The sequence below is a fragment of the Dipodomys spectabilis genome, unplaced genomic scaffold, assembly GCF_019054845.1.
Source record: "Dipodomys spectabilis isolate Male_0828 unplaced genomic scaffold, ASM1905484v1 ptg000075l, whole genome shotgun sequence".
NCBI lineage: Eukaryota > Metazoa > Chordata > Mammalia > Rodentia > Heteromyidae > Dipodomys > Dipodomys spectabilis.
Window position 1 is genome coordinate 5,570,588 of NW_024870752.1, and position 21,020 is coordinate 5,591,607.

General features: G+C 41.7%; 1 protein-coding gene across 1 annotated transcript; it reads left to right on the forward strand.

Moving 5' to 3' along the window:
* Window positions 1–5,597: 5,597 nt before the first annotated feature.
* On the forward strand, window positions 5,598–12,071 carry Slitrk5 (SLIT and NTRK like family member 5). Its single transcript, XM_042682691.1, has 2 exons — window positions 5,598–5,664; window positions 9,148–12,071. The coding sequence occupies exons 1-2, from the start codon at window positions 5,598–5,600 to the stop codon at window positions 12,069–12,071; spliced, it is 2,991 nt and encodes a 996-aa protein (XP_042538625.1).
* Window positions 12,072–21,020: the final 8,949 nt, after the last annotated feature.

A 21,020-nucleotide genomic window follows, 5' to 3' on the forward strand; every position in this document is an offset into this window, starting at 1 on the left:
TCTTTGTAATTATCTAAATTTCCTGATATCAATCATTTTTCTCACCTTAAATAGGATCTAGCATGTAGTGGATATTAAACAAATACTGTTGAATGAAGAAATTCATAAATAGCACTTCCTCAATACACAAGGAATCTTCTAGAGCTCTTTTTATCTTGCCATTGATAGTATATCAAATAATAAAATTCCTATTTCAGTAAGAAATTATAATCTAATCTGGAATAAAAAGAACACATTAGAAAATACCATCCTAGATGAAGTGATAGACAATATTTTGATGATCAAGTCTACAATGTTGGTTAAGGAAAGTTGAGAGCATTCTTTCAGAGAGGTGGTTCTTTAGAATAATGAATAATATAAAGCAAACAGGTCAGAGAGCAAATAGAAAGCAAGGTTTGGAGTAGGTATGAAGACTGATTACTTTGAGGGGAAAGAGTATGTTGAATAAATGAAGTATATTGAACAAGTATATTTAGGCATTGTTATATAGGAAATCATTCTGAAATTGTTGGACACAACCATGTTCTATGATTAACTGTGTTTCTTTGAAAGAAACAGAAAATACAGGAATAGCATAATGCCTGTTTGTACTTGTTTTCTGAGAATGACTGCAAATATGTGTGAACCAAGAAGCACTGGATCCCAAGAGATTCTAATAAGACAACCATAGAAAAACTAATCTAGATATATAATTAACCTATGTCTCTTCCAGTGGGACACAAATATTTTAAGGACACTGCAGGCCAAATGGCAGTAGTAGTTCTAACAAGGTCTGATGATAGTTTATATATTTAATACATCTCACAACTTCATCTTCATGTGTATAGAGTAAATGGTACTGCAGATAATTTTAAGTGTGATAATTTGTTTCACCTCCGAACAATTTTGATCTTCCTCTTCACATGCAAGAATACAAAATACAATTACTGTCCCCAGTACACACTGTGGTCTGTTGACTAGCTTCTGTTAGTTCTTCTTCTAAGAATTAGTGATGCTGCCAGCTAGAATTAAGTGTCACTTGATTAAAAGTTCTTGAGAAAAACTACCTTAAATAATTTACATTCATATTTGAAAGAATATTCAGTGTCTCTATTAATACTAATTTATCATGTAAACAATGAAATCATTTTGAGAGAAATTGAACAGAGATTATTGTAGAGAAGGCAGACTCAGCTCTTCATTAGAAGAAAGGTATGGAGGGCTGGGAAGGTGGCTCAGTGGTAGAGTGCTTGCCTTGCATGCCTGAGGCCCTGGATTCTATTCCTCAGCACCACATAAGCAAAAAGAGAAAAGCTGGAGTGGCACTGTGGCTCAAGCGGTAGAGTGCTAGCCTTGAGCGGAAGAGCTGAGGGACAGTGCCCAGGCCCCGAGTTCAGGCCCCACGACTGGACCCAAAAATAAGAAAAAAAAAAAGAAGAAGAAAAGTATGGACCTTATTTTCCAGTATCCTTATTTTCCAAGCTCATACTTTTATTTTATTTGGAATAATTGCAATTTGTACATAAAATGGAAATTTTAAACTACTAAATAATATAGTATGCTCATAGTAAAATGTTAGTGATCATTTTATTCAAGTATCCCTATCTTCTAAGAAATAATCACCAATTCTGGATTTATAGATGTGTATCTTTCAAGACAGAATCCCAATCTCCTTCTGTCGTATCTCTGTCTCTCTCACTGATTTTCTGTCTTTCTCTCTCTCCTCCCCTTTTCTTCTCAGCTTCCCCTTTCAGTCCCTTTTAACTTTTCTTCTCTCCCACTTACTCCTCTTCTTTCCCTCTCCTTTGTTCCCTCTCCTGCTTCCCCTCTCTTTGCTCCTCCTCCAGTCGGCCTCTCCCTCTCTCCTCTCTCACTGTCTGTCTGTCTATCTATCTGTCTACCTAGCTATCTCCACCTCTCCCCATGTATGTTATTAATAATGCAGGACTATATTGCTGTACACACTGGCATTCAAACAGAAGACCATTCCAATATATAGATAATATATACTTTTCATCTAGAAATTTTACTGTTCCTCACCATTTTAAATTTTAATATATTTGGTAGAATTGTAGGTTACTTTTTGAAAAAAATAATTGTTGAAAGATACTATACTGTAAGTTTTGGCCAGTATTACCAGGTTGTCTTCCAAGGAGGATGCACTAGTAAGTAACTACCAAATATTTTCAGAGTGTATTTGTAATAAGTGTATGAAGCAAGGAAGAAAAGCATTTTAAGTACATTCTAAAGTTATGCCTCTGCAATATTTTTCTAAGATGAAATAAGTCCACAGGTATGTGAATAATCTGTTATACTAGTCAGTTTGCTCATCAGTTTGAATTCCAGAAGTATTGCTATATGTTATGAATAGTTGTTGTAACTCCAAATGTGTGAGTATAGCCAAAGACATCTATGATTAGCTACATGCATATAATTTTATAATATATGTAATTTATAATAATATTTATGAATGAATTATAACATTCCTAAATACATTCACAAACATTTACACAATAGTTTTGTCTTTTTGAATCCGACTCAATCAAATAATAGTTACGTATCAATAACTTTAATTCTGGATCAGTAATTTTACTCTCTAGCTTCCAATTGCTTTTATTCAATCATCACTGCTTAAATATTTTGTGAAAACATGCCTAATGAGTGTATGGAAGTATGTTGTTTAATATAGAGCAAAATACAGTTATGTTTATGTAAGTAAAAGTCTGGACTCAAATTTGTCACTAATGCACGATTCATGTATATGATTTCTAAGACATAATACACATATATAGCAAGTAGAAGTCTACTGATTAAAGACTGAGGATTTTCCTCACTGATGGCTAGCCTCTTCAAGCCATGCATTTCTTAAAATTCTTATTTTTCCAGCAAAGTAGCTTGTAGAGACACCTAGTGGCAGAAAAAATGACAAGTGACTGACAATCTTGAACATAAGAGTTAATGGTAGAAAGTTTACATTTGTTTATTTGAAACACATGAGAAACAGAATGTTAGTATAAAAGTTTCTTACAAAACTGTAAAATAAATTTGTTCTGAACATTTAAATCACTTCTTATTAGAAAAAAATCATTTCAATTATGGTAACAAATGCTTAAACATAATGAAAAATCAGATAAAACTGAATTTTTGTGATTAATGGAACTAGTATAATTTAGACAAATCGGTAATGTAAAATAACTATATATAAGCTGTTTCAGGAAATTTAATGATTAAAATAATTTATAATGTTTGAGAATTCCTGTGGAATTGATAAACAATAAAAAATATTTCTGATAAGACTCAATATTTTTCATGCCACAGTATGGCAATGACAAATGTATGCATTTTAAAACTGTACCTTTATAATCCTTAATGTGTACATTTGAAATTAAACATTTTGGTTTTATTTTGAATATAAAATAATATTTTATCTCATGCTTATTTTTTTTCTAAAATTTTTACTCCATCATGTTTGAGAATAACTAATTAAAGTCCATAGTAAGAATTGTTTTGTGGGTAAAGTTTGTTAAGTCTCTTATATGATGTACTTGGGTACAGGCACTATGACTCCTACATAAAATGTTTCTAATTTAACACCGAGTTCTGTTGTAAGATTTTATCTTTATCCTGCAATATTATAGATTATTTTTTCTCTCTTTTACACAGAATAAACATTTTTTTCTAAATAAAAGCATTCGTGGCTTAACAAAGATTATTTAACTTCTAATATTAAATATTGGATTCACAGGATAGCAAAAAGTGTCATAATAATCTCAAGACTGAAATATTCACTATAATTCAACATACAATAACAACCTTTCATATAATACTATTTGTAGACAATATCATGTTATATCGATGATATTTGGCATATCATATATATGATATATGCCACATATATAATCTATTCATATTACATACAATATTACTGAGGACCAAACAGTATCATTTATATTTAAAACATAATTAAAAACGTGTGGCCAAACAAAATGGATAGAACACATTTACGTGGTAAAAATCATGTAGTTATTAAAGGAACCGGCAGGTGTGTACTCAGGTGGCACTGGACAACTTTACTTGGATCCCTGGGTTTGACTGCAGGCCTCATATTTAACAAAGAAGGAGATCACATTTTAGGAAAGAAAAGTCCCTCTTCTGGGGATGGACTGGTGTAGTTTCACCAAAAGAGCCAGGAATACTTACAGTAGAGGTGGCGCTGGTGGAGATAACTTCAAAAGAAAAGGAGGCAGAGGAGAGAGGAGAGAGGAGAGAGGAGAGAGGAGGAGGAGGAGGAGGAGGAGGAGGAGGAGGAGGAGGAGGAGGAGGAGGAGGAGGAGGAGGAGGAGGAGGAGGAGGAGGAGGAGGAGGAGGAGGAGGAGGAGGAGCAGGAGGAGGAGGAGGAGGAGGAGGAGGAGAAGAAGAAGAAGAAGAAGAAGAAGAAGAAGAAGAAGAAGAAGAAGAAGAAGAAGAAGAAGAAGAAGAAGAAGAAGAAGAAAGGGGGAGGGGGAGACTCATTTGCTATGGATACTGCACCTGTCTGAGGCGACTCCTTCACACACACACACATTCTTCTTTGAAGTCCTTCACTGTCCCTTGAACTACTCTGAAATAGCTCAAACTGTAGTTCTGTTTTACAAAGTAACAAAAAGAGATCTGGCAAGCACCCCGATCACAGGTAGGGTGGGTCACCCCTGCCCCTTCTCCACTAAGTTCCCTGTAAATGGCAGAGGGTGGGCGCCGGGCGGCAGCCCTGGGCAGCTGACCGCCGCCAGGCAAGCCTGGCACGGTCCTGGTCATCTCCACTCCTCCCTGCCCGAGACTTGTACCGCTCAACTCCCCGACTTCTGTCTCCCACATTTTGACATCCAAAGTAGGGGGGGTGGACACCGGAGCTGAGCCGCCGGCCGGAACCCCCGGGACGCCTGCGCTCTCGGCTGCCACCTATCGGCCGCCGGGGCGCTTGTTTCGCCCCGGGCCCATCATGTCTGCTGCAGCTTGGCAGGCACCGGCGGCGCGACCATCGTAAACAAGTGCCCCACCGGACGGGGCCCAGCACCGGTTACGGAGCCCGCGTCTCAAGAGCCCCCCCCCCTTCCCCGGGCGATGCTTACCGAGTGGCCCTCTCCTGGATGCCCGCGAGAGAAGACGCGACTTTCTTTGAGTTTCTCCGAGCCGCCGGGCGCGCAGGACCCGCCGCCACAGGCTTAGAAGAAGGACGAAGCTGTTCCCGGAGTGGGGAGGGGGCGGCGGCGGGAACGGGGGGGGGGGGGGAGGGAGAAGAGTTCCGAATCCTGACGACCGCACGCGCCGCGTGTGGGGAAGGGATGGAGAAAACCAGCCCGCACGCAGCCGGAGCCGCGCCATAGCGCCCAGGATGCGGGAACCGTCCACGTACTAATTAGGGGGTCGCCGAGGCGGTGGCAGCGACGGCGGGCCGGGCGCGGGGGCCGCGCTGGAGGCGGCGGCGGCGGCGGCGGCGGCGGCGGGATTCCGGTGCGGTGGTCGCCGCGCGCGCGCGGGGGGGCGCAGAGCCGAGGAGCGCAGAGAAGCCGCAGCCGCGGGGCCGCCGCCGCGGGAGCCGGCGAGGGGCCAGCGCCGCCGTCTCTCGCCCCCTCACTACCATGTACAGCGTGCGCTGCAAGAAGAAGACGGCCGAGGCGCGCACACCCCGGCGCCCGGCTCCCTCTGGCTCGTCCCTGGGCGTGCGCCACTGACCAGGGGGTGGGGGAAATGTTGGTGAAGAAGGAGAGGAGCGAAGACTGAGGGGGGGAGGGGAGGGCCGGCCCGCGCCAAGCCAGGCCCCGGGGTGCAAGGAGCCAGAGGCGGCTGGAGGGGGCGGCGGCTACAGCTGGGTCGGAGAAAGTTGCCCCCCCCAAGCCCCCCGGTGCAAATGGGAAGTGTAAGTACCCACCCCGGAGGGGGAGGGAGGAGGAGGAGGAGGAAGAGGTGCGGAGTAGGGTGCCGGGGACCCCGCGATCGCGCACCCCAGCGCGGGTGGGTGTGATTGTGCAAGCGAGCGTGAGTGTGAGCCGGGTGCCAGCGCTCGCGCAGGCTGACCGGTCACGTTGGCGGAGCCGGCGGGGGGCCCCTGGGCTGGCTTCCTTCTCCCACGCCCCCCCCCCCGAGGCCCCCTCCTCCCGCTCTGCGCCCCCCCTCCCTCCTTCCCGCCCCGCCCGTCTCCGGCTCCCAGCCCCTACCGCGAGGCGCCTCTCCTCCCCCTCCTCCCCTCCCACCGTTCGCGATCGCCCCCCCTCGCTTCCTCCCCCCCTCGTCCCCCCCCCCCCTTCAACCCCGCTGCCCGCTCCGACTACCGCGGAGAGCGCCGGGGAGAGCCGTTTGGGGAGCCCCGGAACCCGCGGTCGCCACCGCGGCGGCGGCGGCCCGGGGCTGGCGGCGTCCAGGCGCCGCTTTCCTCCAGCGGTTCACCCCGCGCTGCCCGCGGCTTTCTCTCCGCCTGGGCTTCCGAAGCCCAGGGCACGGTCCTAAGGATGGCTCTGAGGAGTGGGCCCCAGAGATGTGAGACGGGGTAAGTCCTTTACTTTGTAAAAGAGACTCGCTCTGTGCTCTGTGCTCTGTGTGTGTGTGTGTGTGTGTGTGTGTGTGTGTGTGTGTGTGTGGCAGAGTGGCTTTCTTTTCCTTCCCCCCCCCCCTTCTTCTTCCCTTTTACCCTTCCTTCCTTCGCTTTGGGGAGGGGTGGGGGAGGGGATCCTCGCGTCCTGGAACTCCGGGTGCTTCTGCTTGGGCGGTCGTTTGGGCAGCTGTGCCCTGAGCTTCGGGTCTGGGCCTGGGTACTAGGCTCCAGCCCGAGCCGCTCCACGCTGCTTTCCATGCAGCCATAGACTCGGCTCTGGTCTCGGCTCTCGCTGGTTGTGTGTGTGTGTATGTTTCGGGGTGAGGGGGGGGGGGTGTAAGAACAAATACAGTCCCTCGCCCCCGCCCTCCAGTTTGGTGTTTTGTTTTGTTTTTTCTTCTTCCTTGATAATCTGACAATGTGATATGCACCCGCGAATTTCCACCGCCGGTGCGTTTCCCAGTCGGCATGGCAGCCTTCCCCGGCTCATTCAACTTTATTTCCTCCAATTTTCCGTCTCCGTGATGGCCGGGGAGCAGAGCGAGCCGCAGCTATCCCACCCTGGTTCACCAGAACTGAATTAAAGTTGTAAACGCTCGAGTTGCATACTGGCTGGACACAATTTGCCATGGGCTGCTCTCAGATGAGGAAGGAGGTGAATGGGGGGCGGGGAAGAGCAGCGAGGGCTGGGGGAGGGGACCCAGCCCAGTTGAATTGATGTGCAGATTTGATCCAGCGGAGAACCCAAATTTCAAGGTAAACGTTTTGCTTTCCTCAGAGGGTGTTCTAGGCCAGGAGACATTTTGCCATGGGGACAGGAGGTTGGGTATGGCTTTCCACCCGGTGGTACCCATTTCGTGTCTCCGCCACATCTGAGTGGCCGAACGTGAAAGATTCGCCTGCACACTTGCACACGTGCGTGTGAACGCCGGCACTTTTAATAACGCGGGCCAGAGTCGACTTGGGGGATCAAAAGCAAGGGGTCCAGGCTGTGAACCTGTGCCTCCCTCTCAAAGGACTTGTCTTTAGGGCTGTATAGGTGGGGGTTGCGATTGTATACCAGACTTTGGTGGTAAGGCAGAAGGCAATGTTAAGGAGAACAGCCATCCATTCCCACAGCCCAGCACATTTCTTCCCATCAAATCCAGCAGCCCATCTTCTCCGCGCGCCGACCCCGCTAACCAATGCAACACGCACTCACACACAAGCACACACACACTCAATTATGTCCTGCCTTTAAGGGTGCTACTGTCCACCGAGAGTCGCAAGTCAAAAGAAGCCTTCTGAGAGAGAGGGGGGAGGGAGGAGGAGAGGAAGGAGGGGATCAGATTGATTCCTTGGAGAGATGAAATTCGGACGTTACAGCCCTGACCTGTGTCATTCGCTCTCTTCCCTTTCATCCCTCTATGTTGCTTTGTAAACTGCCCAGAATCCCTGGCACTTAGGGAGTGAAATGGGAGGGGTGGATGGGGGGGGGGCATGGACAATTAAATGTAACAAGCAACTCCAAAGATGGAGATGTTGGCGAGGTGGTAGTTCCTTTCAAATCCAGCTTAATTCGGTAGGGTTAGTTTTTGCATACCGTGGCAATTTAGACGCGGAGCCCGAGGTAAGGGAGGTTTTGGCGCTGGTCCTCGGTTTACTTTTAGCTGATTGTGGGTAAGCGGTAGCAATGTCCTCTTTATAAACTCAAGGTATTCAGAGATAATCCGAGATTGCGGATGCCTTCGCTGAGTTCTTTGTAATCCATCGTGCAGAACTATTTCAGTTGCTTAAGGATGCGGTTTGGTGGCGTTGCTGGCATGATCAATGAAGAGAAGTGGTCGCAGGGCGCTCTCGGGAAGAGCTGCTAAGTGGCACCGTGCATGCAATTAGGAGGCTGGTGTTGCTTAATAGCGTCGTAGCGAAAGTCCACCATCAAAGCAAGCACGCTCTCCTCTTCCTCCCCATCCCAAGCTCCGGGAGACAATTGGTGATTTAAGAGCTTCTCCCTGGCCCCTTTGATGCATTATCTTGGATCCCTTTTGCTTCTGAAAAGTATTCTTTAGGTTCCCACCCTACCATTTCTTGCTATGGTTTAAAATAGCCCAAGTAGTGTAGCTCCTTGCTTTTCTGTTTAAAAATAAATAAATAATTTTAAGAAATGACAGATCTTCCTGGTGAACTGTTAACTGAGGAGGAGGGGGAGGGAATAGGTGAGGTGGGGAGCACTGTAAAATGATGCTTCTTTTCTCTTAAATTAGAGCCATGAAACTGAACTGACAGCCATTTTATGTATATTTATGGATTGGTTTTGGAAAGGGGGGGGAGGAGTGGAGAACACTAAAATGGGACTTCAATCTGCCCTCGCCTCGTAAAGAGTGGCACATCGTGCTATGCTCATTAGGAAATGAAGTGAGCCTTTAAATCACAATGAATATCAAAATTTAATCAAGTCTGGAGACTGTTATGTTCCACTGGGTTAGGGAGGGGGGTGTCATTCATATCTCCTCCTGGATTTCAGAGCAGTAGTATAAGGGAAGAGAGAGGCTTTCTCTGATCCATCCCTTACATTTTTTGTCATATCCTATTGTTTCCTTGTCTTCCTCTCTCCCTTGCAGGAGGTAAAATGCACACTTGCTGCCCCCCAGTAACTTTGGAACAGGACCTTCACAGAAAAATGCATAGCTGGATGCTGCAGACTCTAGCATTTGCTGTAACATCTCTCGTCCTTTCGTGTGCAGAAACCATCGATTATTATGGGGAAATCTGTGACAATGCATGTCCTTGTGAGGAAAAGGACGGCATTTTAACCGTGAGCTGTGAGAACCGAGGGATCATCAGCCTCTCTGAAATCAGCCCTCCCCGTTTCCCAATCTATCATCTCCTCTTGTCTGGAAACCTTTTGAACCGACTCTATCCCAATGAGTTTGTCAATTATACGGGGGCTTCGATTTTGCACCTGGGTAGCAATGTAATCCAAGACATTGAGACGGGGGCTTTCCATGGGCTGCGGGGTTTAAGGAGGTTGCATCTGAACAATAATAAACTGGAACTTCTGCGCGATGATACCTTCCTTGGCTTGGAGAATCTGGAATACCTACAGGTCGATTACAATTACATCAGTGTCATTGAACCCAATGCTTTTGGGAAACTGCATTTGTTGCAGGTGCTTATCCTCAATGACAATCTCTTGTCAGGTTTACCCAATAACCTCTTCCGTTTTGTGCCCTTAACGCACTTGGACCTGCGGGGAAACCGACTGAAACTTCTGCCCTACGTGGGCCTGTTGCAGCACATGGATAAAGTGGTGGAGTTACAGCTGGAGGAAAACCCCTGGAATTGCTCTTGCGAGCTGATCTCTCTCAAGGATTGGCTGGACAGCATCTCTTACTCCGCCCTGGTCGGGGATGTGGTTTGTGAGACTCCCTTCCGCTTACATGGCCGGGACTTGGACGAGGTATCCAAGCAGGAACTTTGCCCGAGGAAACTTATTTCAGACTATGAGATGAGGCCACAGACGCCTTTGAGCACCACGGGGTACTCCCACACCACCCCAGCCTCGGTGAATTCCGTGGCTACTTCTTCCTCTGCTGTTTACAAACCCCCCTTGAAACCTCCCAAGGGGACCCGCCAACCCAACAAGCCCAGAGTGCGCCCCACCTCTAGGCAGCCCTCTAAGGACTTGGGCTACAGCAACTATGGCCCCAGCATCGCCTACCAGACCAAATCCCCGGTGCCTTTGGAGTGTCCCACCGCGTGCACTTGCAACCTGCAGATCTCCGACCTGGGCCTGAACGTCAACTGCCAGGAGCGCAAGATCGAAAGCATTGCCGAGCTGCAGCCCAAACCCTACAACCCCAAGAAGATGTATCTGACGGAGAACTACATCGCCGTGGTGCGCAGGGCCGACTTCCTGGAGGCTATGGGGCTGGACCTCCTGCACCTGGGTAACAACCGGATCTCCACCATCCAGGATCGAGCCTTCGGGGATCTCAGCAACTTGAGACGCCTTTACCTGAATGGCAACCGGATCGAGCGGCTGAGCCCAGAGTTGTTCTATGGCCTGCAGAGCCTGCAGTATCTCTTCCTGCAGTACAACCTCATCCGCGAGATCCAGTCTGGAACGTTCGATCCGGTCCCCAACCTCCAGCTGCTATTCCTCAACAACAACCTGCTGCAGGCCATGCCGTCGGGGGTCTTCTCGGGCCTCACCCTGCTCCGGCTGAACCTGAGGAGCAACCACTTCACCTCTCTGCCGGTCAGCGGCGTCTTGGACCAGCTGAAGGCGCTCATCCAAATCGACCTGCACGACAACCCGTGGGAGTGTACGTGCGAGGTGGTGGGCATGAAGCTGTGGGTGGAACAGCTCAAGGCGGGCGTCCTGGTGGACGAGGTGATCTGCAAGGCGCCCAAGAAGTTCGCCGACACCGACATGCGCGCCCTCAAGTCTGAGCTGCTGTGCCCGGACTACTCGGACGTGGTGGTGTCCACACCCACGCCCTCGTCCATCCAGCTCCCCGCCAGGACCAGCGTGGGGACCCCCGCGGTGCGCCTGAACGGCACGGGCGCCCCCGCGGGCTTGGGGGCGGGCGGCGGCCGGGCGTCGTCGGTGCCCTTGTCGGTGTTGATCCTCAGCCTGCTGCTGGTGTTCATCATGTCGGTCTTCGTGGCCGCCGGCCTCTTCGTGCTGGTCATGAAGCGCAGGAAGAAGAGCCAGAGCGACCACACCAGCACCAACAACTCGGACGTGAGTTCCTTCAACATGCAGTACAGCGTGTACGGCCCGGGCGGCGGAGGCGTCGGCGGCGGGGGCGGCGGGAGTGGGGGCGGCGGCGCGGGGGGTCACCCGCACGCCCACGTGCACCACCGCGGGCCCGCGCTGCCCAAGGTGAAGACGCCCGCGGGCCACGTGTACGAATACATCCCCCACCCCCTGGGCCACATGTGCAAAAACCCCATCTACCGGTCGCGGGAAGGCAACTCGGTGGAGGATTACAAAGACCTGCACGAGCTCAAGGTCACCTACAGCAGCAACCACCACCTGCAGCAGCCGCCGCCGCCGCCGCCGCCGCTGCAACCCCAGCCGCCGCCGCCGCCGCCGCTGCAGCTGCAGCCCGGGGACGACGAGCGGCGGGAAAGCCACCACCTGCGGAGCCCCGCCTACAGCGTCAGCACCATCGAGCCCCGGGACGAGCTGCTGGCGCCCGTGCCGGACGCGGACCGCTTCTACAGGGGCATTTTAGAGCCCGACAAGCACTGCTCCAGCACCCCTGCTGGCAACAGCCTCCCGGAGTACCCCAAATTCCCCTGCAGCCCTGCTGCTTACACTTTCTCCCCCAACTATGACCTGAGACGCCCCCATCAGTATTTGCACCCGGGGGCCGGGGACAGCAGGCTGCGAGAACCGGTGCTCTACAGCCCCCCGAGCGCTGTCTTTGTAGAACCCAATCGGAACGAGTATCTGGAGTTAAAAGCTAAACTAAACGTTGAGCCGGACTACCTCGAAGTGCTGGAAAAACAGACCACATTCAGTCAATTCTAAAAGCAAAGACACGCCCCGGGGAGCGTTTGCATTTGCAACCAACCAACCCACAAGGGAGCAGACACACGCACACACACACACACACACACACACACACACACACACGGTGAACACGTTGGCTTCATTGTGTTGTTTCAACGTTTAGGGTGAAGTGCCTTGGCACGGGGCTTCTCCGTTTCAGCGGAAGACAACCGAAAGGGTGTGCAAATTCCTTTTCGTCTTTACACGCGGGAACACATTTGTGTCCACTGGGCACGTCGCTTTCTCTTCTGGTGTAGTGGGGGAGGAGAGAAGGGCTTTGTGGAGGGCAACCGTGTGCTCGGGAGGGCTTAGGAAAGGTCACGGGGAGGTTTTTTTTTGGTGGTGGTGTTTTCTTTTCTTTTTCCTTTTTTTCCTCTTTTCTTTTTATGTTTTGGTCCTGTTGGAAGTGCTGTGGAATTAGGAGAGGTGGGCGTGGCTAGAGTCCACCTTCCCCCATCTTCCTGTCCTTCCTTCCCCTCACCCCCACCATTCCTTCCCCCTCCTCCACCTTAAAGCCATGGGTGGGCCTAAAGGGCTTTGAAGGAGATATCAGCATCCTCTCTCCCTCCACTTCAAAAGAAAGTTTATTCTCCTTCTCAGCCACCCCTTCCCTCTTACCTCCCTTCTTAATCCTTTTTCTTTTTTTTTTCATTGTTTTTAAAGGATGTATGCATTCTGGACATGTGAATTAAACAATACAGCCACAACAAAAATGTTGTGATCCAAAAAAAAAAGAAAAACAAGGGAAAAATTTTTAAAATGATCGCTATAGATGTGGACAAATCATTAAAATTACAGAGCTATATGATCCATAATTGATTAGTCAAAATAACTTATTGATGAAATATACAAATATTTTATTGTAGCACCTATTTTTATATGCACATTTAGCATTTCCTCTTTCCTTGACTATTTAGCCTATGATTTTTCACAGAGTTGTCCGACTGTATTAGGAGCTGCGTTTCCAAACTTCTAGTGATACCAGGATGGTATTTTAAATCTTGAAAAATATGGAGCACTTCATGGCAAAAAAAAAACAGAAAATGCAACCCAGCCAATTGAATCTGCATTAAAAAATAATAATAAAAGAGGATGATAGACCAGTGGAAGACGAAGTCAGGGCAATTAATCGGGCCATTTGATTTGAAAGTTGTATGGACATCTGGGGTTTTCTTAGAGAAGATTTGAAAGTATTTTTAGTAGTGAACCAAAACGATGTATTGATTTGACTACTATTGTAGCCAATTTTTGATTGTGTAACCAAACCCAGTTGCGTTCGTACAGATCCATGTGTACCGGCACCTCAGAAGACCAAATGACAGACTGTACAATGTCTTTATCCTTGTGGGCAGTAAGAATGATGATAATGACAAACAGGATCTCTGTATGGCGGGCTACTGTTGTTACAGTCTCATATGTATCCCAGCACATGTAATTTTTTAAATAGTTTCTGAATAAACACTTGATAACTATGTCAAATTTGAGGGATTTAAGTACTGATTACTTGGTGTGCAAAAGACAGCTATGTGTGAATGGTGAAAACTCCATTCTAATAATCTAGGAAATAATAGTTAAATTTTACCTCTGATTACGAAAAAAATTCAAAATGTACGTATATTATATATATATAATATGCCTTTGATGATGCAGGAGAGTATATTTTTCTGACTGTGTCTATTAATATGTTTATTAATGATATTTTAATTGCACATGTTTATTTAGTGAAGTACTCATCTAATCCATGGATCATGGTAAGTAATATATTACTTATACTCATTGTTTCATTTCAGTATTTTATATTTTGTCATACCTATACTATTTATGCAGCCTATAGTTTTCCATAATGCCCGGATTTTTTAAGTTGTGCGAAACTCTTAGGCAATTCTGATGGATAGTTTGTTAAAAGTTGGTCTGGGCCCTACGTGTTCATCGTGTTGGCAACAAATAGTATTTAAGAGGAGGCAATATATGAATCCATCTCAGTCTGAATGTGCATGTGCTCTAGGGCAGCTGGTGGTTCTCCCCATAATCTCACCTAGTCTAGAGGGCTGTTCATGAAGTTCATGTTCCAGGCACATTTGCCGTGGCATTCTGCCACAAAGAGGCAGCATTCACCCATGAGTAAATTGACAGTAACAACTGGCATTCAGATTGAACAGGTGGTAAGTTTCACTGTAGATTATTATTTTTTAGTTATAATGCTACCTTGACCAAGTGCAGTGAGAACTCTTATGTTCTTTTCAAGATTTTATCTTCCAATTTTCCCCAAAGGAGAAAAGATTAACAATGCCATGATAATATGAAAAAAAAGGAAAACAAATATAACTTGTTTTCATCTACCTCTTCTATATTAGACTCAAAATAAGGAGAAAAGAAAGAAAGATACTAGCATTAACATCATATTTGGGGTTGGTTATTGGTTTAATTTAGTTTTTTCCATGATAGGAATAGCTTTTGTCTTTTAATAATGCCAACTTGAATTATTATTAAATGATATTATTAAATGATAAACTACTGGTGCCAAGTGAGAATTTCCATACAACTAAGTTTTATATCTTAATTGATGCATAAAACAAAAAGATAGGAATTGCATAAAATCAAGTTGTAATTCTGGTTAAAGAGGGGTTGTTGGTGTATTTTTTTAAACATATGCAAAATTTTGATCTTTTAAGATCAGCACTATTTTGCATACTCTTTCCCCATTGTTTGAGGCACACTCTTTCATTCTATGGTGTTCAATACTTTTCAAACTGGTAAATAAAAAATTATATGATTTATTAACAGAAATTACTTTAAAAGTTTCAATTTAGAGGATAATTTAATCTCATTGTGGCTCTACTGTGCTTAAAAATATTTATCATGTTAAAATTATGAAACTGTATAGAATGAAAAATGGATTACCTTTCTCTTTATGGTTTCCTGACAATACATGAACATATATGATAAAATCCAAAATGTGCACTTTTACATATTTTATTTGAGCTATTTTAGGTTGTTTGCTTAGTAAATAAATAGGCTGGATTTATCAGTGGTATATGATTGGATATAGGAACCCTGCATATTCTTTCCATACTATTTTGGAGAATAATAATATGTAATATTTCTAGCATCAATTAAAATATGGATGCAAACTAAGCTTAATTTTGTGCTTGTTCTGTTTAATATGTTTCATAATCTTATGTACATATATTTCCTGGTAAATATTATAAAATATTATTTTCATGTATGATTACATTGTGAAGTTTTCAAATTTTCACAAATAATGTATTCCATATAGATGTATATAATTTATATAACTGTATAAAATCATTTACACCAAATTATTTATTGTAGTTATGTATTAAGCAACTTTAGGATAAAGATCATTGTTGAAACACAACTTATTATGTTTTGGCAAAATTCTGACCACATGTACACTAGGACATTATGGCAATTCTCCTTTCTATCCCAATCTGTCTGTCCTTGCTTTCAACTCTCTCCACCATAACAGAAAAATCAAACTAGTGGGTAAAGAAAACATGTAGAGAGAAAGTGGAAAAAATGTTATCTGATTTAAGATCATCATTCCTTGAATTTAGACTTCAGGGATATTCATGTTCCTAGGACTTATATCCTATGACCAATTATTTGAAGTAAGACATACACTTTTCTTTTACTTTGTTAGTTCTGAAATCCTTCTTTTTCCTCACATTTCTCTCCCTCCTCCCTTCTTATCTTTTCCAGTCATTATTTTTCAATAGGAGAAAGGAAAGCATAAGACACATTCAGTAATTGTTTGACATTGGCTATTTAATTTCATGAGTTCAATGAGTTGTTCCCAAAGTCACTCATCACCAAATTAATGAAAATAAAGCAAAGCACAAATAAGCTTCTAATTCAACTGGAAATACATTCATGGTGTCTTTCTCAGCTTAAATTTAAGATATCATAGTCATGGCAACATGTTTGGTTTGACTTCTTTTGAAGAATAGATTTTCTTTGTCTTTTCTTGTTTTGTACTAGGATCGAACCCAAGGTATTGTGCTTGTGCTTTGCCACTGAGCTACATCCCAGAACAAGACTAGGTTTTGAAGTTAAAAAAAGGAATTAGAAACCAATGGAGTAAAAATCCATTTAATTAAGTGACTTTTGAATTTGAACCTTATGAAAATGGTAATCACTCCATATTACCCATCTAACTATTCTACTTACAAATGTTTCTCAGAGTCCTGAATTTCTCTATTATTTTGTAAGACACAGATATATGACAGTCACTTTAAACATGTGGAATACTCATTAGTTATATGCCTAAAACAACTGAATATATTTTATCTTGATTGACACTGGATTTAATTACTATGTATTTATTACTTTTTGTCAACTTAAAGTCTTTCTATAACAAATGCCCAGATGTGTGTATATATACATTTATATGTATGTTTTTCATAAGTGTATTAACCATTATATGACATATACAAGTGATAGTTTGTGAGTCATTGGTTATGCAGCTTTCATATAAGTTTCAGTTTTTAAAATTTAGGAATATATTTTATGCAGTAGGAATATTAGATTGGGGCAAAAGTGTCTGATGCAGTATATTTGAGATACTAATTTGTTGGTTTCTTTTTCTTCCTCAATTTTTAACATACTATTTAGCTTAAGAGACCCAACCCAAATATTCATCATGATAGTTGTGCTGGTATTGTCAAATGGGTAATTTTTGTACACATTTAAAAAGTAACAATATTTAACCCAAACTAAGAGTGATTTTGGTTATTTATTATGAACTCTTTTGAATATCAAAATATGAATGATTCAGAGAATTCATATATTGCAAATATAAATAATTTTACTTTATTTTCTATTCCTATTAAAATGCAATGTGTTGCACTTTGTCAGATACACTGTATTAAATGCTGCAGAATCAATTCATAGATGAAGTAAAATGTATAGAAATATTTGAATGGAAATCATTTCATTTTATCTCAAACAGTAAAATGAAGGAATATTAAATATTTCTACTATAAAATAAGCATGTAACTGTTTAAAAAAGTATATATGTTTCTAAAATTGAAATATAAGCCAATGTGGGAGGGAAATGTTTTTATTTCTTTCTTTTAAATTTTAAAATGTGCATGAAAAAGTTGTTACCTCTTTTTTTAAGACATGAGAATACATTCATATACTTGGAAGAAACAAATTTGAATATTATTCATTTTATAAAATAGTTCTAACAAATATCCCTGTAAATTTATGTTTAAATTTAGCTTTAATACATAATAATCATATTAATACCTATATAAATATATAGGCAAGTAGCAAAGTTCTATTATTTTTACTATTATGGTATCTGCATATTTTAGAATTATTGCTTACTACATATGCCCACCATTAATCACAATCTCTTATGTTCCCAAATGGCAATGTTTTTCTGCACCTTTTTGTAAAATTCATTGTAAACAAAATTGAATATTGGATATTGAATCTAAACTTTTCTTATGTTTTCAACTTAATACATTCTTAAATATAATGCAAAACATAGTATTAAATTCATTGTTAACGTAGTTCAGACACATCCTGAGACAGTTCATTCATCGTGTTATCACTCTGGTCTGTACTTGTCATTCTCTAACAAAGGTGATACATACTGAAAATGAAGACATTGAAAATGATCTGTTACAGATATTTACTGTTACTGTATTTACTTCTTTCAACTGGTTATTCCTCCTTTTCCCCAAATTTATAATTTTTCACATTGGTGAAATTAATGAAAACAGATTCTATTGTTAAATTACAAGTATTATTACCGACATCATCTCTAACAAGAAATAATCAAGCAGGTTTTAAAGTGAGTCGAAAGATCCAGCTTTCAAATTATTGCTACTTATTTTGCGTTCACTATTGCTCATTCTAAAAGTGCATCAAATGGTAAAGATGATAGTCTTTTATTAATCTGTTAATATATTTTAAATTATGCACTTTGACTAACAAAGATTGATATAATAGAAATAAAGTGCTTGACAACCAGTAACATTGGTTATGTCCAAAACCTTTTTCTATTTTATTTCATCAGAACAAATATATTTCCATTTTCAGAGTAATTTAAATTTGCCCATCTTTTAATCTATAATCAACCTCCAAATTATCTTAAACAAGCAAGTTAATACATAAGATTATAGTATCTTCTAGGCCATGAGTGTATTTTCTTTTAACTATGTTTAAAGAAAATCTGTGATATTAAAATGTCTGTATCAATGTCATGACTTTTCAGTTATTGTTCCATGGGGCTAAGAGTTTTCAATATTTACATGTAATATATGATGTAAAAATTTTATTAGACTGTTCAAAATTAAATGAAAGAAAATTTAGAGAGAATAATATGATGTGAAAGAAAAACTGGCCTATGCTGTGTTCCCATTCTGTTAGAAATATAAACATGTGTTAAAATTAAGAATGATGTAGGTCTCCCAAAGTCTCAGAGGCAAAACAGCTCCTGTTCAGATGATTTTGTGAAAAGCAGGGTCTTGCACAGTTCTCATCTCCACAAGGAAGATGTGTAGGAAGTTTGTTAGAATTCACTGAAAGTTATTATCATTACAACTCACTCCAAACAATGTCCACAGTCTGACATACTGGGAAAAAGTGCTAAAGGTCATTTCAATGCAATGATTTCAAATATCAAATATTAGGAAGCTCACTTCCAGGATGTAAAAGGTAACTTGGCAAATCTGACCCTGCAGAATTAAGATGAAAATAAAACTACTAAGGGATAAGGAATCACCAAGGCTTCCCTAAAGTGTTTGAACAAAATAATGGGGAAAGGAAATGTATTTTATGTATCACCAGCTATGTTCATAAGTGGTTTGTATAGCAATTGTATATCTACAGAAGTGAGAGAATGTAATGATTTCCTCAAGCCCTCCATGTATGTTTGCTTTAAGATTTCTTTTCAGATTTTGTGAGATTAAGAATGACTTACTTTTCCATAAAAATGAATTTTATGTCCTCTAACAAAATATTAACTTTGACCTGTTATATAATGTCAGTACCATTTTTTAAATGATGATGTGTTTAGCAATCATGTGATTAACCTTTATTGATCAGGAAATGTTTTGTGACTAAACTATTGTAATTTTACTTGCAAATTATCAGCTGTTATTTCATAACAAATGGGAACCAATGGCTTAAATGTAAAATCGTGGACTAAGCTTGTAAATTATGTTCTTTATAGAATTATGCTCTTACGTTTCATGATATATTCATGGTGTGTGTTTTTGCCTTTACTTCTTTATGTAAAAATGATTAAAATTAATCCAGTTTATGAAGAGCTGAAAGAAATAGAGATTTTTTAAGTGTTCTGTGATGAGTGTATGTGCAGTGTGGTTTAAAATTAGCAACATGCACCTGCAAAAGGCATACTCCATCTTTCAGATGAGAGCATCATTTGCTCTCCCTGAAAGTTTAGTTCAAAATATTTTGTAGTTTTCTACTAACTTTTTGAGTAGTTAAAAGTCATTTTTACATAATTATCCATATAATTATTTATGATGTACTTGAAAAGAATGGACTAGTGTAATATTGACTAGTATACCTATTTGAAATGACACTATTGAGATTTCAATATACTTTTTAAATTAACAATTGCATATTTTTCAAAAATGAATGCATTTTCTGACTTATAAGGCAAAAGTCTCTTCTTGAATTTTATTATTTTTGTTTTAATTTAGCACTCGTAGGAACTATGTTTTAGGTGATTGTCATTTTTTTGACTTAAAACAAAATCGGACATGTGTATAATATTGAAGAATCTGATGTTATTTAGAGTTTATTGGAAAAGTTTTATGTTTCCCATCTTAATATTACACAATTATTAATAGATATATCTAATTCTCTTTTACTTGATGTAGTGCAGATTTGGCTGTTGGTCAAATGAAAATATACAATTTTTATTTTTTGTCAGATGTCATTACTGCTGTATGCTACTTGTAGTGACATTTCAAATTCTTCCTCAAGTGCCTAAAGGATAGTCTTTACAATGTTATATGGACAGATCAATTTAGTGATTAGAATTTAGAGTTGTAGAAGTGATAAATCTATTATATATATTACAATTAAATGATGACCCTCCATTAATTAACAGAATGTCAAGTCCTTTTAAACTAATGTTGTGAAAGATAAGAGAAATATAGCAAGCTGACATACTAATAAAAAGTGAATATTGCTATACAACTTACCTTTGTATTATGTAAGTGAGTTATCATTCTATGCAAGAGAGTAATTTGAAATTATTTGGATTCTAAATTTTGTTCTAACTGATTTACAAGTATCATCTAAATAAAATAACAGGACTATCATTAAACATAACTGGGATGGTGGTTCTATCACCAGATACTAGAATGGTGCAAAAGAGTTAGTTGTTACCGGTAGAATTAGAAAATACATAGCTAATAGGTGTTTGCAAACTAAGTTGAATTCAAGGAATACCATGAACCTCCAGAGTCATCCATTGTAACACCATTTTCCTCATATATACTTCAAGAATGGCAAGAAATGAAAAAGAGTATTAGGTGAGATCTGGGCATCTGGCTCAGTTACAGAGTGCTTGTCTATAAGGTACAAGGTCATTGATTTAACCCCCAATATTAAAATATTGTTTAGAACCATGACATGAATATTAAAAAAAAAACTACTGAAGATGGTATTAGTGAGTTTGAAGTCTACTGCCACAAGCAGAGAAAATCTTTTCCAAATGCCTATTTTTCAGTCTGTTTTTATAAAATCAAACTTTATATAGTTCAAGAGAAGTGGAAATAAAACTATGGTACTTACAAATAAATTCAAATCATAATCCATTTTAGACATTTTATCAGTTATTTCACTTTAGGGAATAATTAATGATTATAAATGTATGCATATTTAGATGCATACATATGCACCTAGACATGTATA